This window comes from Microcaecilia unicolor, chromosome 12 (assembly GCF_901765095.1).
Source record: "Microcaecilia unicolor chromosome 12, aMicUni1.1, whole genome shotgun sequence".
Taxonomy (NCBI): Eukaryota; Metazoa; Chordata; class Amphibia; order Gymnophiona; family Siphonopidae; genus Microcaecilia; species Microcaecilia unicolor.
The window spans coordinates 50,816,646-50,837,692 of record NC_044042.1 but is presented as its reverse complement, the minus strand read 5'-3'; the positions used below and the strand labels follow the sequence as shown (position 1 = coordinate 50,837,692).

General features: G+C 44.3%; 1 protein-coding gene across 1 annotated transcript in view; it reads left to right on the top strand.

The window, feature by feature from the left end:
• The window catches only part of TREH (trehalase), a 30,587-nt gene extending 10,594 nt beyond the window's left edge, over positions 1–19,993 (top strand). Inside the window, exons 5-15 of the mRNA XM_030220569.1 lie at positions 306–406; positions 567–659; positions 2,953–3,069; positions 7,154–7,276; positions 7,703–7,752; positions 9,021–9,221; positions 9,783–10,000; positions 15,732–15,843; positions 18,907–19,019; positions 19,617–19,670; positions 19,788–19,993. Coding sequence (XP_030076429.1) covers positions 306–406; positions 567–659; positions 2,953–3,069; positions 7,154–7,276; positions 7,703–7,752; positions 9,021–9,221; positions 9,783–10,000; positions 15,732–15,843; positions 18,907–19,019; positions 19,617–19,670; positions 19,788–19,934 — 1,329 coding nt within the window. The 3' untranslated portion in view covers positions 19,935–19,993. The remainder of the gene's footprint in view (positions 1–305; positions 407–566; positions 660–2,952; positions 3,070–7,153; positions 7,277–7,702; positions 7,753–9,020; positions 9,222–9,782; positions 10,001–15,731; positions 15,844–18,906; positions 19,020–19,616; positions 19,671–19,787) is intronic.
• Positions 19,994–21,047: the final 1,054 nt, after the last annotated feature.

The following is a 21,047-nucleotide window of genomic DNA, read 5'->3' as shown; positions in this document are numbered from 1 at the left end:
TGCACATTCTTTTCCCAATACCGCACCATTGCTCATGTGCGAATAGTGTGAGAATGCGCATAATATTGAGAAGAGAGAGCATACTCTTTCGGAAAGAGTCCACCCTTTTTCCAAATAGGCATACAAAAAAAAATCAAAATGAACATTCCAGGAAATGACATGAAATTAATGCCTGAATGCCCATCCCTACTGGGGGGGTGGGGGGGAGGAAGCTAAATTGGTGACCCTGAGGTAACTGAATAACAAAGTGTGAAGTGAGAGGGCCAATTAGATCTATAATATTTCTGAAACTTTTATCTCTTGAGATTAAAGAAGATGTCAAAAATCACCCCGAGTTTCATTCTCAAATCTATGTTCCATATCCTGTGGTGGTGCCTGGTGGGCGATTCCGTGAATTTTATTACTGGTGAGTGACTTGGGAGCACATTTCTACTGGATGTAAAAGAGTGAGCTTATTCTATGTGATAGTGTGTTTAGTAATGAGGGAATGGAGCCTTAAGACCAATTCACCGGTTCTGGATAGTAGCTTCAAATCTAACGCCTGTCTATTTTATTCCTAACTATAGGGACTCATACTGGGTAATCAATGGACTGCTTCTGTCGGAAATGCAGGACACTGTAAAGGGAATGATAACAAATTTCTTGTACCTTGTGGAAAGGTCAGTAAGAATTAAGAATGAGAAACTGACGGGGTAGGGGGGCAGTTCTCATACTGCCTGCTTAGGTGCAAGACCTAGCAGTGCTTTTAATGTGTGGGCTTTATCCCTAAGATCTTTCACTTTGAAATTTAACAAAGGAAAAAGTACCTACATACCCTCACGCCACCCTTTTTAAAGGTACTTTTCTAACCAAAACATACAGTGCTTTTGAAAATCCAGAAGGTAATAAATAGAAATAAAACAAGACAAAGAAAAAATGATACCTTTATTTTTATTGGAATAACTTAATACATTTTTTGATGAGCTTTTAAAGGTAACCCTTCTTTTTTGGATCAGAAATTCAAAAAAATAAGCAAATGATGCGTGTATCAAAATATATCTGTGAAACATAAAAGCATTCCAATCAGTCTCATGAGGAAGGTAGGGGTGGATGGGGAGGGGGGTGAGAAACAGCGAGAGATGGATTGGTGATTGGAGCATGACAAAGCAGTATATGATAGGAAACCCAGATCTTTAAGTGCCAAAGTATTTCATTGTTTGAACTTCGAAAGTTTTATATTCTTGGATGATTCTGAAATTTCCTTTTAGTATTCTCACCATAAAGTCATTAGTGCAGTGTTCTGTTCTGGCAACATACGGTGTCTGTGTAGATTCAATCTCGTCTTAAGCATTTGGCCTGTCTCTCCAATATGGCATCCTTTTCCACATTTTTTGCATTAAATAATAAACACTACATTTGAAGAGCATGTGGAGGATCCCCTTATGCTGAATGTTTTTCCCATGTGAGTGGCTGTGGGGTCCTGTGACGTGTTGGCACAGTTTGCAACGATACCTTGCAGGGACTGTGCCATTCTCTTTTTCGGTTTCTATTGGGAGTTTGGTTTTCACTCATTTTTGTTTCAGGCTTGGTGGTTGTCGGATATTTCCAGTTCCACCTACGGGACTTAGGCGTTCAGTGTTACAGTGCACAGCCAAATGTGCATGCACATTCTAAACAGTAATTGGTTGTTAGCATCCAATTATTGATGGTTAACAGCTTGCTAGCCAATTAAACTGTGCATGCATCTTGGAAGCACAGCTAAATTTGGGTGCCATATGTAGAATCCAGGGGAAAATGTACTAGACATCTGGCTGGTGGGCTTGACTCCCTATTGTGGTAATGAAGTCATTAGTTATTGCATTCTTCTGCCTTTCCATTTATTTAGATTTTGCTCACACCTTTTTCAGTAGTAGCTCACTGTGAGTTACATTCAGGTACACTGGATATTTCACTGTCCCAGGAGGGCTCACAATCTAAGTTTGTACCTGAGGCAATGGAGGGTTAAGTGACTTGCCCAAGATCACAAGGAACAGCAGTGGGATTTGAACTGGCCACCTCTGGATTGCAAGGCCAGTTCTCTAACCACTTGGCCACTCCTCCACTCCAAAATGATAGGTCTTGCTCTGTTTCCTTACTCCCTGTCAGTTCCAGGATGCTTTATCAGCAGTAATACATAAAAGGGTAATTCTCAAAAGGTTGCCTAAAATTAGCAGTTATATGCTCAAAGGATAAGTCCTTGTTTACATATCTAACTTTAGACGGAAGCACTTACGCCAACCAAATGACTGGTGTAAACGTTCACATTTACTAGTATTCTAGAACCTGTGCATGTACGTGCCTGACCTGCCCATGCCCCTTCCAGATTCACACCCCCCTTGGAGTTGCATGGTCTGGAATTTGTGCATGCAACTTATAGAATAGCAACTAATTAGTGCCAATTATAGCCAGTAATTGATTGTTAAGGCCAATTAGCATCTAATTAATCTATGACGTTAAGTGCCACTGATCTTATTCTATAAGTTGTATTGCACAACTTTGTGTGCTAGTTGGGAATTTGGACATGCAACTTGCTAGAATTAGGGAGAAAGTGGTAAAGGGAAAAAATAACAAAATATAGGGAAGAAATTTACAGTTCTGGTGACAATTATAATCTGACCAGAGACACTATCATTCTGGTCTAATCAATGAATACAACATATTCTGCTGTTAGAGCTACCAGTTCTTTTGTTCTCCTGAGGAATTTGCAAAGGGAGGGGCAGGTGTTCTCATTTTTTAATGGAAATTCTACCTTTTGTACTTCTTCCTCCTGTACGGCACTGCATGCATACCCTGGCTTTCTTAGTTTCCATTTCTGTTTCCCTTAGTTTATGTTTGGTGAGGTGTCCAGCTGGTATGTAGGTTGCTAATGTAAATACTGTTGGTGTAAGGGGCTGATCTGAGAGTCTAACCTCCCCCCCCCCCCTTCTCTAACAGATATGGACTGATCCCAAATGGAGGGCGTATATACTATCTACGTAGGAGCCAACCTCCTTTCCTTACACTAATGATGGACAGTTATATGAGTAAATATAATGACTTAGAGTTTCTCAGGTGAGTACATTGCTTTCTGCTTCTCTCATACATACAGTTTGCCTAACTCTCAATATGCACAAACCTATAATTATTCTATAATGAAACTGAAGACATAGAGGGGCATAATCGAACGCGAACGCCTATCTCCATGGGCGTCTATGTCCGAAAACGGGTACATGAAGAGGCGGGACAGACCGTATTTTCGAAAAAATGGACGTTTTTCAGCTGGGCGTTTGTTTTTTTTAGCGATAATGGAAAGTAAAAACGCCCAGCTCAAAAACGTCCTAATCTGAGCCATTTGGTTGTGGGAGGGGCCACGATTTGTAGTACACTCGCCCCCCTGACATGCCAGGACACCAACTGGGCACCCTAGAGGTCAGTGCGGTGGACTTCAGACAACGCTCCCACATGCATAGCTCCCTTACCACGGGTGCTAAGCACCCAACCCCCCTCCCCCAAAACCCACTACCCACAAATGTACAACACTACCATAGTTCTTAGGGGTGAAGGGGGCACCTACATGTGGGCACAGTGGGTTTTGCAGGCATCCCATTTACCAGCACAAGTGTTACAGGTAGGGGGGGATGGGCCTGGGTCCGCATGGCTGAAGTGCACTGCGGTACCCACTAAAAGTGCTCCAGGAACCTGCATACATGCAGGCCTCTAGGACTGGTTGCTGCTATATAACATTGGCACACCAGTTGACACCTGAAGACTAATCTCTTCGAAAACGTCCTTTATTTGAATAAGCACGTTTACTCAGTTAACTGCAGATCAGAGGTTGTGCCCCACTGGCAACGAGTCTCCCTGGTACTGAGATGAGCAGTAGGTCAGAGCTGGCAGAATGGTGTACAATGCCCTCTTTCAGCCACATTCAAGGTACGAACTAAGTTCTGTAACGTGGCTAACACGTGAAAGGGATCTAAAACTGGCTTACAAAAATGGCCACTACCTCATGGACTACCGGAAACAAAACAGGGCACACTCTGACCCAGTAAGCAGGGGGAAAAGCACCATGGGAGTAGAGCCTACCAATTTCCAACATCGTGAGCATTTGCCACAAGCTAGTGGAATCACGGAGCCCAATACCCTACACATTGCTGATGTGACTCTGCAGTGCCCTTAACAGAAAAGGTGTCACACTCACCCGAGAGCCACATCAGAACCAGGGAAAGGCTGTCACAGGATAGAACACATTCTGCAGTCATAGAGGTGGGTACAGCATTTGAGGCTGGCATAGAGGCTGGAAAAAAAAGTTTTTAAAGTGGGTTTTTTTTGTGGGAGGGGTTTAGTGACCACTGGGGGAGTCCGGGGAGGTCATCCCCGATTCCCTCCAGTGGTCATCTGGTCAGTTGGGGCACTTTTTTGGGTCCTGTTCGTGAAAAAAAAGGGTCCAAAAAAAGTGACCCAAAATCGTGGTAAAAATACCTTTTTTTTCGATTATCAGCTAAAGACGCCCATCTCTCCTCGGCCGATAACCACGCCCCAGTTCCGCCTTCACCACGTGCCCCCATCAACTTACCCGTTTCCGCGACGGATTGCAGTTGGAAACGCGCAAAATCGGCTTTCAATTATACCGATTTGGGCGCCCACAGGAGAAAGACGCCCATCTCCCAATTTGGGTCGCAATATAGGCGTTTTTCTCTTTCGATTATAAGCTGGATAATCATCTTTTTTGAAGAAGCTTCACTGGCTACCCAATTTATTTCCAAATAGAACTTAAAATGCTTCTCCTGATATACAAGGCACTCCAGGATGAGGGACCTGTTTTACTGGCCCACCAGAAACAAGGTGAGACATTGGACAGTAACAGGGTTAAAGCTGTGGTGTAGCCACAGGTGGGCTTATGCCCACCCACTTTGGGCTCAGGCCCACCTAAACTTCTGGCACTCTTGTTATGGCTGGCGGGAATCCCCAAGCCCTGCCAGCTGAAGAGGTCCTCCGGCAGCTAGAACAGGTCACTCCCCTACTTGCTGCAGCTGGTAGCACCATTCAGTGTATGGCTGTCGTGCCAACCTCTCCTCTCCTGCACATGGTCAATTTTCATGCATACATGAAAACCAAGCATGGGGGAGGAGGGGACAGCACTGTGACAACATGGATAAGCAATTCTGGCTACAGTATGTGTAACCAGTGTTAGTCCTTGTATGTGTGACTATCTAGTTAGTTGCTTCTTCCATTAAAGGCTTGGGAGAAGTGCCAAGCTTTCAAATTCTTCCTGAAGTAGACAAAGAGGGGCATAATCGAATGGGGCGCCCAAGTTTTCATGAGGGCGTCCTCGTGAAGTGGCAGGGAAACCCGTATTATCAAAACAAGATGGGCGTCCATCTTTCGTCTCGATAATACGGTCGGGGGCTCTCAACATTTAGGTCAACCTTAGAGATGGTCGACCTAAATGTTGAGATGGCCGTCCCCGGTTTTCGGCCGTAATGGAAATCAAGGATGCCCATCTCAAAAACGACCAAATCCAAGTTCTTTGGTCGTGGGAGGAGCCAGAATTCGTAGTGCACTAGTCCCCCTGACATGCCAGCACACCAACCAGGCACCCTAGGGGGCACTGCAGTTGACTTCAGAAATTGCTCACAGGTGCATAGCTCCCTTACCTTGGGTGCTGAGCCCCCCAAAATCCACTCCCCACAACTGTACACCACTACCATAGCCCTAAGGGGTGAAGGGGGGCACCTACATGTGGATACAGTGGGTTTTGGGTGGGTTTTGGAGGGCTCACATTTACCACCACAAGTTTAACAGATGGGGGGGATGGGCCTGGATCCACCTGGTTGAAGTGCACTGCACCACTAAAACTGCACCAGGGACCTGCATGCTGCTGTCATGGAGCTGGGTATGACATTTGAGGCTGGCATATTGGCTGGCAAAAAAAATATTTAAGGTTTTTTTTTTTTAGGGTGGGAGAGGGTTGGTGACGACTGGGGGAGTAAGGGGAGGTCATCCCCGATTCCCTCCAGTGGTCATCTGGTCAGTTTGGGCACCTTTTCACGGCTTGGTCGCAAGAAAAAATGGACCAAGTAAAGTCGGCCAAGTGCTCGTCAGGGACGCCCTTCTTTTTTAACTCGCTGTTCTGTTTTGTGGAGTTTTTTATACCCAGTGATAGAACCGGGCAAGAGTTACTTCTGTTATCAGTAACCCTGCTCTAAACCTGCAGCAGTTTGCCTCAGGTTTTTGAGGGTTTTTCTCCACTTTAACGCACTTCTGTTTGAAGTTTTGTTTTCTAGAGTCTCTGCACATTTTGGTACGCCCTTCTTTTTTCCATTATCGGCTGAGGACGCCCATCTCTTAATCATGCCCCAGTCCCACCTTCGCTATGGTGCCGACATGCCCCCATGAACTTTGGTCGTCCCCGCGACAGGAAGCAGTTGAGGACGCCCAAAATCAGCTTTTGATTATGCCGATTAGGGCAACCCTCATAGAAGGATGCCCATCTCCCGATTTGTGTTGAAAGATGGGCACCCTTCTCTTTCGAAAATAAGCCTGAAAGTCTCTTGTTTGTTTGTTTGTTTGTTTATTGATTTATATACTGCTTTAAAAAAGTCTCCTAATGGGGTGTACAGTAAAAATAAGTTCAACATTGGCAAAAGGCAATTACAGCAGTAAAAATATTCAAACAATACACAGTATGGCAGTGTTGAGCAAAGCCTTTCCAGGAGTGCTTTCCAGAGTGTGGGGGCTACTCTGGAAAGGCTGAATATGTGCCATTTGGATAGAGTATAAAAAAGCTTTATAAAATGACCCCCTATATTACTTTATCCACATTGTTCTAACACCATATACTAAGACACTGTGAGTGTCCCTTGCATGACTTGAGTATACCAAGGAAAAGCTGTTTAACTGTAGTTGCATAACCTAAAAACACAAATAGTTGCACAAGTTTTAGAAATTCACTTATGGAGATAACAGACAGTGTATTAGAAATCAGGGCAGTTCATGATTAAGTATGATTTAACTTTAGCTCTTCTCACGGGGTGCTATAACTCCCTGCTGTCTCCCATTCCTTCCTTCCCATTGTGTGGAAAAGACTCATCTGAAAAGCAGTCTCCATTTTGCCTGGCAGTGTGTTGACTTCCTTTCCCATTTTCTTGCTTAGATCTAATATTCACCTCTTAGAACAGGAGTATGAATTCTGGATGAGAAACCGCAGTGTGATCGTCTCCCTGGGAGGCAGGAATTACACGCTTAACCGTTACCATGTGCAAGTGGGAGATCCAAGGTAATTGCCTTCACTTCTCTTGCTGTATCTCCAACTTTCTGTGCTGCAAGTTAACCGTTTGTACTTTACACGCTTTCTAAACGTGCAGTTATGTCTAGTCATAATCACCAGATTTTAGGTGCACTCTCTAAGGGTACAGGATGTCCTTGTTCTGCTGGCATAGCCAGGTTAGAGCCGACTCTTCATGTTTACATGTACAGCACTGCGTACATCTAGTAGCACTATAGAAATGATAAGTAGTAGTTAGAACTGCTCTTTCTAGGTAGGTGCTTTCTATAGCCCAGCAGCTGTGCCCATGCAATGCAACATCTTGACAAATCTGAGAGCCATGCTTAGTTAATGGGATGCAAACGCCCCCAAGAGTTGGCTTTTCTGTGTTTCCTGATGTGTGTGGGTTTTTTGTTTTTTTTGCTGCCTTTTCCCCAGACCTGAGTCTTACACTGATGATCTAGAACTGGCAGAGAACCTCACTGAAGGTAAGAAAAGTTATTCTTGGACCTTCTGCTATAAATCCGTGCATAGCCCTGTCAGGATCAGAAGAAGAGCCTAATGGTTAGAACAGTGGCCTGGGAGTTGGTAGATCCAGGTTTATGTTGAAATCATCCTAATTATTATTGACAAAGCCAGAAACACATCCCAAACATATAATAGCAGATAATTAACAACAAAACAACCCTGCCTACCTCCCTTCCCAATTCCCACAAACCTCCCCCCCCCCCTCCACACACACAACTCATTATACATTACAAGTTTAAATCAGTTTTAATTGGTTCAAAATTCTGCTACTTGCAATAGACTGTAGCATAGCCCAGAAATGCTGTTGAAATAATCTACCTTCTGTAGAACAGACCAGGTTTAAATCTTATGGCAGCTTGTTGTGACTTTAGGCAAGCCACTTAACCCTCCATGTGTCAAGAGAAGGCAATGGCAAACCACTCCTTTATCATGTAAAAAAAAAAAAAAAAAACAACCCACGAGGAAGGGGATCACTAGGAGTCAGTTTGAGGGCATATCTGGATCAGGATAGCTCTTTCAACGTGCATAGCATCATTTTAAGATGATTTATTGTCCCTCCCCCTCCCCTCTAAAACCTTAAGTTCTCTTTGAACATTGAGATCAAGCAATTTCAGGTAACACAGTGAGAATTAATGGCAACCAGAGTCAGAATTTCCAAGTTCAATCACAGCTCTGTTTGGATGCTACTCTGATAGTCACTGTCTGCTAATATAGGTCTGTTTCTTGTTCCCAGAATCTCAGGCACTTTGTGCCATGATTGCTGGGTTTGTTCATGTTTCGTATTGTCTGTTCTGTTTTATAAATGTAATTGCTCAGGGAAGCAGTATACACGTTCAGAGAAATATCATGATAGGTTTGCTTTCATGACACAGTGCTTGGATGTAAGGTTATGAATGAAGAACTGGATTATAAATGTTCATGAATAGACAAAAACCAGTAGCCTGTAGTGAATGTAATTTAGTGGCAAAAGGACTTGTTTCTTTCTCAATGTCCCTCAGGTGATAGCATCCTGTGCAAGTGCCTGTGCATCTGTCTCTGTCCTGGCTTTGGTGGGGTGGGGGTTAGGGGTGGAGATGGAGGAGCTTTAACGCCTGCTGAGCACCTCCTTCAGTCTAATGCTTGTGTGTCTTTGTCTTTTGACTTTAGAATGGGTGGGGGGGGGGTGAGCTTTAATGCCTATTGAGGACCTCTGGTCCAGTCTGAGTCTCTGTCTCTTTCTCTGCTGCAGCGGCAAGGCAGGAACTCTGGGCTGAACTGAAGTCAGCAGCAGAGTCAGGATGGGACTTCTCCTCTCGCTGGTTTGTCAGTGGGAGTAACGGTCATGTGGGAACACTGCAGGACACAAAAACCAGTGCTGTTGTCCCTGTGGATCTGAATGCAGTGCTATGCCAGACGGAGCACCTCCTGGCCTCCTTTTACAAGATGCTGGGTAAGGACAGCGCACTAGAGATGGGGCTGATGAAATAGTGCCAGCTGTAATTACTTCAAGGCCAGGGTATGGAAGGGCTGTGAGGGGTCAGTAAAATAAGTTTAAGTCTAGCTCTGGAAGATCAGTAGTATAAGCTCAGTTTAACTGAGAGGTAGATGGGGTAATATTTGTGGAGAGTTTGTTTGTTTGCTACTGCTTGTTAAAGGGGTTGTGGTGGAACAGTGGTGGTTGCAATCTGCTCATTAGGAATGGGTTTGGATCTTCACGTGGACGGCCCTTCTACCTCCTGGAGCTGGGGCAGAATCCAAGAGCAGCACTTTGGTGTCCAAGTGAAATGTAGGTAGTAGACAGCTTAAGCACATGACCTTCTCCTGTCCTCTTGGGTTAGAGAAGAGGAAAGGATATTTTGGGAGGGTGGAGGATTTGTGTGTGAGCTATGAGAGAGCTATGGAATGGGCAAAATAGAGTTGCTGGGGTCTCTTTGCTGTAGTCCAATGAGATTGTAAGTTCTAGTGGTTCTAAGCTTTAACTTTTCCTGGCTTTTTCTTGTCTCATTTTAAGGAAATGTGAGCAAAGTCCAGGAATTTGAGGCAGCCAGGATGAGCCGACTGAATGCAGTGCAAGCAGTTTTCTGGGATGAAACATTAGGAATCTGGCTGGATTTCAATCTGGATACAAAAGACAGAAACAAGGCATTCTACCCTACCAACTTGGCCCCGCTGTGGGCAGAGTGCATCACCAGTCAGTCTCATGTTGAAAAGGCAGTTCAGTACCTTAAGGTAAGACAGCATCTTTCTTTGCTCTGACTTTAAATCATGGCCTCGTTAAAACTGCCAGCTCTGTGGGTGCCTGCATGCCCCCAATATTGTGCAAACTCCTTCACTGTGTCAAGGGAGGGGTCATTTGTGTACAGTTCACTACTACCAATCATTATCTTCTAGTCACCCTACCATAGGGCTTCCCAAACTGTAGTTTTAATGTGGTTGCAAACCGGGCAGGCTGTCCATAGAAATGTCATCAGACCATGATTCCAGGGATCATTGGCTTCCGATCAGGTACCGCATTCAATTCAAGCTTCTGCTACTAACCTACAAATGTACTCGATCTGCAGCCCCTCATTACCTCTCAACCCTCATCTCCCCTTACGTTCCTACCCGTAACCTCCGCTCTCAAGACAAATCCCTCCTTTCAGTACCCTTCTCCACCACCGCCAACTCCAGGCTCTGCCCTTTCTGCCTCGCCTCACCCCACGCGTGGAACAAACTCTCCGAGCCCATACGCCAGGCCCCCTCCCTGCCAATCTTCAAATCTCTGCTTAAAGCCCACCTCTTCAATGTCGCCTTCGGCACCTAACCTCTACACCTCTACCCAAGAAATCTAGACTGCCCCAACTTGACATTTCGTTCTTTAGATTGTAAGCTCCTTTGAGCAGGGACCGTCCTTCTTTGTTTATTTTGTACAGTGCTGCGTAACCCTAGTAGCGCTCTAGAAATGTTAAGTAGTAGTAGTAGTAGTAGGATCAGATGCTTTCTGGGGCTGCGATAATGGGCTCATGGCCATATAAAGTTTAAGTGCTGATCTATCAGGAAACCTTCTGTGTCTGATGGGTTTTTGGCCCTTCATGCATGGCCAGGGATTGTACACTGCTGAGGTCATGCTTTCTAGGCAATTTAATGACAAGAAGTTTCTTATTTCTATATTTTCTTCCTGTTGATTCCAAAGGATAGTCAGGGCCACAAGGTATGTTGTCTCTGTGAGGAGTGTAATAGACCATGACAACCACTACAGACTGGCAAAATGTTTGTTTACCTTACAGTGCCAAAATGAGAACTTACCCACTTGTAAAGGAATCCTGTTCAGAAGGAATGGATCCTAAGGAGCTTAGCCGAGATTGGGTGGCAGAGCCGGTGGCAGGAGGCAGGGATGGTGCTGGGCAGACTTATACGGTCTGTGCCAGAGCTGGTGGTGGGAGGCGGGACTGGTGGTTGGGAGGTGGGGATAGTGCTGGGCAGACTTATACGGTCTGTGCCAGAACCGGTGGTGGGAGGCGGGGATGGTGGTTGGGAGGCGGGGATAGTGCTGGGCAGACTTATACGGTCTGCGCCCTGAAAAGGACAGGTACAAATCAAGGTAAGGTATACACAAAAAGTAGCACATATGAGTTTATCTCGTTGGGCAGACTGAATGGACCGAGCAAGTCTTTTTCTGCCGTCATCTACTATGTTACTATCAAGCTCATTTTCAAAGCACTTAGCCTCCCAAAGTTCCATAGAAACCTATGGAACTTAGCCTCCCAAAGTGCTTTGAAAATATGCCTCCAAGTATGTTACTATGTATGTATAGACGAACAAAAAAAAATGGAGTGGGGGAGGGAGGGAGTGGAGGAACTTTTATGTGTTCTCTCCTGTCACTACTGGTTGATAGAAAAGTGAAGAGTTGGAAGGTGCAGGTCCAAACTGTAGCTTTATTTAAAAAAATTGCATTGGACTATCAGCATCAACACTACATAAGTACATAAGTAATGCCACACTGGGAAAAGACCAAGGGTCCATCGAGCCCAGCATCCTGTCCACGACAGCGGCCAATCCAGGCCAAGGGCACCTGGCAAGCTTCTCAAACGTACAAACATTCTATACACTACATTAAGTTCTGCATGGTCCTGACCGTCTTTTTGGAGTATCCAGGACAGGAATTGATGGGTAAGAAAATTTATCCTAAAGAAAAGCAGTTTAACTAGTCTCAGATGTTGTCCAATAGCGCTAACACAGAACATTTTTTTCCCAGAACCTTCCAGTTAAGATTCAAACACCCCTCTTGGCATGCATGGCAGAGTGCCTCGGCTCATCTTTCTGTTGCCTTTCTGAACTTTGCTGAGATCTCTGCTCCTTGCAGTATTTTGCTTTGCTTTGGGCTTTTTCACACCCTGAGCCCCACTTTAGGAAGCAGTTTACCTTATCAGTTTTTCTTACCTTTTGTCTGTTAACTCCATATAAAATTGTCTGCATCCCTTTTGTTTGACCCCTCCTGGCCATAAGCTTTTCCTTCTCAGGCCATCTGTTAAACTGCAGGCCAAAACTGGTTCAGAGGCCATACTGGCATTTGCAGGAGAGTTTTGTTTTGGGAGACCTGTGCTGTCTTGTAAGCCAAGCTCATCAAACCTGTTCCAGCATGAGGGAGGGTAGTATTTTTTTACTCCAGATAGTTTCTGGTCCCAAAGAAAATGGGGGTGGGGGAGAACTGTCCTACCCTTGATCTAAGGTCTTAAACAAATCTCATTAAAGAGTTCAAGCTGCATAACATGACAAGATTAAAAGATATTGGTATAAGGGATAAAGTATGGAGTTGTTTTGCATATTTATGTGATATGACCTTTTCTGTACTGACATGTTCTTCCACATCATCTTGTTCTTTAGCATGTGTGGGACCTCAATGTTCTGTATTGTCACCATTATTGTTTAACATTTTTGAGCTCTTTGGCTACTCTAATACAGGACTTTGGAATCAATTCATACATGTATGCAGATGAGATTATTCTGGTAGCCTAAGGACATTTCTCTTCAGCCTGTACAGCAATGTTTGTTTGCTGTAGTAAAGTGGCTAGCTGATCATTGTCTAGTCTTGAATGTTGAAAAAATGACAGCTTGTTGGCAGGGGCGTATCTGCGTGGGGCCACAGGGGGCTGGGCCCCCGCAGATTTCGCCCTGGCCCCCTCCCCGCCGTCAACCCTCCCCCGCTGCTTACTTTTGCTGGCGGGGGGGCCCCAACCCCCGCCAGCCGAGGTCCGACCCGCAATCTCCATATTTCGTCTTCCTCCGTGGCCATGTGCTTCAAGGAAGTAACGCTGCAGTGCTGATTCGTTGAATCCAGTTCGGCGTCTGACGTCGCAGCACGTCAGACGCCGAACTGGATTCAACGAATCAGCACTGCAGCGTTACTTCCTTGAAGCACATGGCCACGGAGGAAGACGAAATATGGAGATTGCGGGTCGGACCTCGGCTGGCGGGGGTTAGGGCCCCCCGCCAGCAAAAGTAAGCAGCGGGGGAGGGTTGACGGCGGGGAGGGGGTGGGGAGGGGGTGGAGAGAGGCGGCGGCGGCGGGGGGGGGAGGGAGCCAAAAATGTGCCCCCCCTCTCTGGCTCTGGCCCCCCCTACCGCCGGATTCCAGATACGCCCCTGCTTGTTGGATAACTGGTCAGCCATTTTGTACATCAATGACATCAGTCCTGTATGGTTCTTGCATTCAGGTAGTCAAGGAGGTTTAATTGACAGGAAACAGCAGGAGCATGCTTGGTCCATTATCTGGCCTGAAGCCAGTAGGTGGAGCTTGCCACCATATTGAGTCACCCAAACAATAGCAAACGCATGGACCAATAGTTTGCTTTGGTTTGAGTGTATCAAGATGGTGGCTACAGCTTCAGCCTTGTCACGTGATGCCGTATCCTGTCAATTAAACCTCCATGTAGGTAGTTGATTGTTTTAAATACCTGGGAACTATGATAGATTATCAACTTACTTTTGATAACTAGATTGCAAGTTTGATTTTTAAAAAGCGTTTCTATGTGCTTAGGGGACAGGGGGGAAGCCAGTCCTTGCCCTGGGATTGGTAGCATGGAATGTTGCTAATATTTGGGTTTCTGCCAGGTACTTGTGACCTGGATTGGCCACTATTGGAAGCAGGATACAGGGCTAGATGGACCATTGATCTGACCCAGTGTGGCTATTCTTATGTTCTTATGCTTGGTCAGCTCCAGGCAATTTGTTATTTTCTTGATGGCCCAGCTATTCATTCACTTCTACATGCATTATTGATCTTGAGGATACACTGTCGTAACATTGTCTGTGTAGGTGTCACGGAATTGAACCCAAGACAATTACAAACGCCTCAAAATACAGCCATTTGTTCTCTTGGTAGAACTTGTAAATATGATCAACATAATTCTTTTGCTAATTAAATATCATTGGTGCCCTGTGAGTTATTAGAGAGAATTTGTAATCCACTAGGAACTGTGGACTAAGCAGAATAGAAATATTTTAAAACAATCAATTTTAATATACTAGATTTAGTGCACAAGGCACTCTAGGAGCATATTCCATTTTATCTGTCTGTGGTGGCAGTACCGTATGTTCCATCTCGATCTTTGAGATCATTTTCTGAATGTAGATTGTTTATTTCTATTTGATCTAGCTAAACTGATCTCAACCCATGAGAGCTCATTATAAGGAGGAACTTTCCCATAAGAAATTTAGAGCATTCTTAAAGGCATGCTTATTTACTAGTGCTCTTGGCCATCAGCCAGGAGCTTAGCTTTGTAACCAGGAGATTATGCGATTGTTATAAGATTCTATTGGATTTATTTGTTTGAATGGATTTGAGTGCGTTAGATTTTAGTTCACAGTATGACTGGCTTCTTTTACTTCCCCTATCATGAGGTGGAGTTTTCTTTCTTACCTTCTTATTTGTTATATAAACTGCCTAGATTTTTTTTTTGTTTAGAATAGGCAGTATTGCAGACTTACATTAAACCACACTGGCTGTGTTCTCTATAATTGAAACATACACCTATATAGAAAGAACATGATAGAATGAGTCACAGAACTGAGCTGGAGATGCAAATCCCCTAGTATGCTTACTGTTTCTTGACCCAGCATCAGCTCCATGAGCATTTTACAGTGGCATAGTCAGATAGCTGATTTGGGGTGAGCCCAAGCCCAAAGAAGGTGGGTCCAAAAATTTAAGTCTTTATTCACAAGCCCCGCCAGCCGAAGACCTCCTCCCAACAGAACCACTTACACCCTATGCAGCTGGTGGCAGTGTCTATGAGCCACTGAGATGGCTAGCCTCTGCTCATGCGTGCAAACTGAGCATGTGCAAGGAATGGGGCGGCTGCAGCTCAGGGACACTGCTGCCGACTGCATAGAGTTTAGCGTTTGAACATGTGTACAAAAGTCAGACTTGCACATACAAGTTTCACAGTATGTGTGCAGCCTGCTTCATCCCTATTAGCCACAAGTTTTCCATGCATAAAATTTCCATACCATTAGCTGTCTGCATGGCACAGTATTGGGCTTGTGGCTTTACCATGAGCCTTTCTGAATCGACCCCTTAGATTGGCTGTTTAGGAGCTCCTGTCCACCTATGTTATCCTTTGTTAGCTGGCCTTTGCTTCATCCTTTTGATTCTATGTATCTCCAACTTGACACTCAGTTTTTTTTTTTGTTACATTTGTACCCCGTGCTTTTCCCACTCATGGCAGGCTCAATGCGGCTTACATGGGGCAATGGAGGGTTTAGTGACTTGCCCAGAGTCACAAGGAGCTGCCTGTGCCTGAAGTGGGAATCAAACTCAGTTCCTCAGGACCAAAGTCCACCACCCTAACCACTAGGCCAGTTCTGCATTTTGAGTATATTTTGGCTACTATTTTTCTTAAATCGATATAGAAATACAACAGCAAATTAAAAAAATTCTGTGTTACTTCTAAAAACATGTTATCTTGTGCTTGTGTTCCCTCAGAAGAGCGAGGCATTATCATACCGAAATGGGATCCCTACTTCACTTTTTCAGTCTGGGCAGCAGTGGGATTTCCCCAACGCCTGGCCCCCCTTGCAGCATATTGTCATTGAGGGTAAGCAGAGGGCATGAACTTTCAGCATTTAGAGTAAGGAGTTCATCTCCAGCTGTGCCTCATATGACAGCCTCGCTGGTGGGAGCAAGGTAGTATGAAGGAGAGATTTCCTGGCTCAAAGCTTCTTAAATGTAAACAATAAATAATAATTGTGAAGACCTTAATTTTAAAAGTTCTACAGTATGTGCAGGGCATTACAAGAGATTAGCACAGGGGTGGGCAACCTTTATACACAGAGGACTGCATGAATGTCAGTACTACCCCTAGAGGACCGCAACATTACATAGTGTCAGAGCTGGAAATGCCCAGTGCTCTCTAGACCTTCTATGACGAATGACTAAATATGTAAAAATTGAACCAAAAATGATGAAAACAAACTGCTAGAATGGCTATTCTGAAAATATTTGTGAAATACTGTATTTAAAATCACCAAAACTCAGGTTAATGACGTTTTCTGTGTATACTTCCCATGGTCTTGAAGCCACATAAAAGTCAGTGTCGGACAGTAGGTTGCCCACCCCTGGGTTAGCATGCCTTCTGAAACGCTGAAATGGCAATATCAGGTTATTGAACACATCAACTTGTTTCTTAGCTTGCTTGCCTTTTGTAATACATCTTTAATATTGTTACGTCTGTAGGTCTTGGTCCCTATAGTCCGTGTATATTTAAGTGTGTTTTGCTTTTTTTAAATGGAGATGTTCATTTTGTGGTTGAGAAAACTGACAGATTCAGGTGACAAATTCCCCTGTTTACTAAGCTGCGTGGCAATACCGACACAGCCCATTCAAAGTGCACGGCAGCCACTGGCACGGTTTAGTAAACAGGGGGATAAGTTTGCTCTTTATTCTCGCTATATTTATATATGGAGCTCTGAAGGTCTATCTTTGACCATCTTGAGCTATATTTTAGTTTTGTTTATTAACTGTGAAAGAAAAAAAAAACAAATAAGGTTAATGTTCCCAGATAGTAGGTAGGGACTCAGGGACGTAGCTATGGGGGGCCACGGGGGCCTGAGCCCCCGTAAATATCATCCGGGCCCTTGGTTTGGCTGGCAGGGGTCCACAACCCCCGCCAGCTGAAGCCTTCTTCAGCGCCGGTCTCACTGCCTGCCCCCTGCTCTTCTTTCTTCAGTGTGCACAGGAGGAGCAAGAAGAAAGAAGAGCAGGGGGCAGGCAGCGAACATGGCTGCGCCGGAGACTGGCACTGAAGAAGGCTTCGGCTGGCGGGGGTTGGGGACCCCTGCCAGCCAAACCAAGGGCCCGGACGATATTTGCGGGGGCCCAGGCCCCCCATAGTTACACCCCTGAGTCCCTACCTACTATCTGGGAACATTAACCTTATTTTGGGGGGGGGGGGGGGTTCTTTCACACTTAATAAACAAAACTAAAATCAGGCCACAGAGAGGGAAGAAGGATAGCTTTCACATAAATCTATGCCTGGTACTCACAGGCAGTGGGAGCTTTGGCCTGATCCTGCCTGATCCTGCAACTTCCTTTTCTTCTTAGTTTTTAGCTTTTCCTTTATATTGCAGCATTAAGAAAAATTGATTTTGAAGAGACCAAGCAAAGAACATTTTCAATAGCAGGCCCAATATTATGGAATAGACTTCCTTTACAAATTAGAACCATGAATGATACCATCTATTTTGTGAATCATTTTAGACAGTTAAGGCTTTGGCCTGTGAAGATTATTTTCAGTTTATAGAGAAGAGAGTTAAGCAGTGCAAGCTGATATTTAAGTAATGGGCTTTATTTGTTATGTCTGCTTGGGCTGTTTATTGTTTGTCTTGTAACGTTGATTGAATTTATGATTAGGTATATGATCTACTGATATCCGAAAAGATAATTATGCAGAATATAAATTAATAAACTAAACTGAACTATATGATGTAATTCTTTTTGATCTTGTGATTTGTCAAAATTGATTATTGTAAATAACTCTGAAAATTGAGGGTAATTTGACTATGTTGGATGAGGAAACTGGGCAGCACAGGGTGGTGGGGGAAGGGTTTGAACTGCAGAGAGAGAGAGGACCAGGGATCAGGCTGTAGCTCAGTGTCTGTCTGTCTTGCCTGGGCAACAAGCAGGGGAATCCCTGGATCCTAAGTAGGGCTCCTTAGCAGGTGATGTCATGGTCCACTGAGCATGGCATGGAACTCCACAGTGCCAGTTGTAAAAGTAGAAGCAGATGCCCTTTTCTGTTAAATATTGTAACTGTGCTAAAACCAACCATTTTCCTCATCTTTATTCTTTTAAGAGACCTTGTCCTTAGTATGTCTAGTTTTGTGAACTCAGCACTAATTTATGTAGGTGGTAGCATTTACTGTACATGCGGAAGTTGCAAAATCTGCTGCCTACACATGTAAGTGTGGCCGTTTACACATGAAGAGCCCTAAGTGATCACACACTTTTTTTTTTTGCATATGTATTTTTGTAAAATGGCTATTCCCACTATACGAGCCACCAAATACATGTTTACTTCTCATCCGTATAAGTATTTTACAAAAAGCTCCAATGACCGACGAGTCTTTCGTAATATACCTTGCACAGTTTGAATGTACCAACTTTGATATTCCTTTTCCTATGCATTTGTACTAAACAGTTGTATTGCAGGCAGTACATAGGAGATGTATTTGAGCTTTTGAGACCTCATGGTGCCTAATATACACCTACCTCTTTCGACCACAATATCACCTGTATTTGTTATCAACCGAATTGGCAAACGCCATTATGGTACTATGTAAGCCACATTGAGCCTGCAAATAGGTAGGAAAATGTGGGGTACAAATGTGACAAATAAATACAACATAGGTGTCTCCTTCAAATGTGAGGCATCTGGTCACAGCTCATATCTGTCTTAATAATTTGTCATTTGCTTCAAATCTAGTTTTGTCCATGGCCCCTATGGGAGGAGGGGAAAGAGGGAGCATGTTTACTCCTGTAGACTCTTATAGGAAATCCAGACAATCTGATGGTGGTATGAATCCCAGGACTGGTCAATGGTTTAGAAATCTCTACGTATTGGCCTTCATGCATCCATTTCTCTGTGATTCCTTTTAAACAGGTTTAGCAAAGTCAAATCTGTCGAGTGCTCAGGAAATGGCCTTTCAGTTGGCCCAGAACTGGATCAGAACCAACTTTGCAGCTTACGAAAAGTACAAAGCCATGTTTGAGAAGGTAGGTGTTCCTGCTTAGAACATTAGAAAGTTGTGGACTACCAGGTTTCTGCATTAGCCCAGAGAGTGCTCCAGGAAGAGTAACATTCTTTCCCCTAAAGGCATCTTTTAATGTCCAAGTAAAATCATTCTGTTTCCTAATCTGTATCAAGGATATTAGCTTCCTTCTATCTCTGCTTCTTTGATCCTTAGTCTGCAACTGTTTTATGCCCCTAGAACCAGTGGTTCCCAAACTTGGTCCTGGAGGCACCCCAGAAAGTCTGGTTTTAGGATATCCACAATAAATATTCATGAAAGAGATTTGCATGCAGTGCATGCAAATCTCTCTCATGAATATTCATTGTGTATATTCTGAAAACCTGACTGGGGTGCCTCCGGGACCAGGTTTGGGAACCATGGCCCTAGACACTGCCAACAGCAGTGCAGCTGTTTCGAGCTTTACTCTGGGACCTCCTGTTTGCTTCCTTTTGGTTCTTAATCAATCATAGAAACATCACTTTGTGCTTGATGCTGCTGGGGAAGTCACTGAGCTTACTGCGTTGGACACACTGACCCTTTCCCCTTCATGTTTTGTTTTTTTTTCGGTGTATCTCTGTAGTATGATGTGAATGGAGATGGGAAGCCTGGAGGTGGAGGAGAGTATGAAGTACAGGTAAGGGCAGATAACAAATTTTTCAGCAGCACAATTAAAATGACCAGCGTATTTGTTCAATTTGATAACGTGCCTCACTAAATCACTCCTAACACTGGGGATCTTCTGGTCTTGTAGGAGGGATTTGGCTGGACGAATGGTGTGGTCTTACAGCTACTTGACAGCTATGGAAGTCGACTGTCTGGTACAAGCTCGGTTGGTTATTCCCCGGCTGCTGCTGTTCTGCCACTGCTTGCTCTTCTCTTACCTAGAAGAGTGAGGTGACTGCAGTTGTCTGGTTTTGGTTTCCACATACTATCCGAGGTATAAGTTCTTCACTGGCAATAAAGGTTAAAGATGAGCTGCTTTGTGTGTGATGTTCCTCTCTTGTTTGGATGGTTTGTAGTTGCTCTGAACCATCCTATACAAATTCTTTATGTCCGTATTCAAAGGGCCCGATATTCAGACTGTGGGAGGTAGCCAGGGAAATGGTTGTTTTGTAGGCATTCTGAAATTTACATACATAGATATAGAATATGGCCCAGTCCACGTAAATCTATGCGCACGGATTTACGCCACATTTTCGTTGGTGTAAATGGATCTAGGCGCCGATTATAGAATACGCTTAGTCAGCATTGATTTCAGTGCTGATTTTTTTAGGTGCCATATATTGAATCTCCCCCTAAGCTATGTCCCGCTGAATATCGCCAGACAGCTAGATAATTAACAGTTAACCAGTCAGGTGCCGTTCCTGGCTAGTTTAAATGGTTTTAAATAGCGACCGGAAAGACATTTATCTGGTTAGTAGGTGCTGGAAATCAATTAAGTGCTGGAGAGAAGGAAATGTATCAGCAGAGCGTGCTGCTTGGCACTTTCCGAGCAATACTAGGGTGGAGCTTGGGAAGAGTTGGAGGTTATCCAGTTTGCTGCCATATTCAGGCTGCTAAATAGATAACAGGACAGATGTGAAGCGTTTGTTTACACTTTCAAACAACAATAGAACCAGGGGACACAAGATGAAGCTAGAATATGGTAGATTTAAAACAAACAGGAGAAAGGTTTTCTTTACTCAGCGTGTAGTTGGACTATGGAACTCGTTGCCGGAGAATGTAGTGACAGCAGCTGGCCTTACGGAGTTTAAAGGGGGTTTGGACAGATTCCTGAGGGAAAAGTCCATTGAACATTATTAATTTTTTTTTTTTTTTTTTTTTTTTGGGGGGGGGGGGGGGGGTTGCCGGGTTCTTGAAGCCTGGATTGGCCGCTGTCGGAGACAGGATGCTGGGCTTGATAGACCATTGGTCTTTTCCCAGTATGGCAGTGCTTATGTTCTTATGTTAGGGCAGCAAAAAGGGTGTCCTAACTTTATCTGGTTAGCCCTCTGAATATCGCCACTAACTG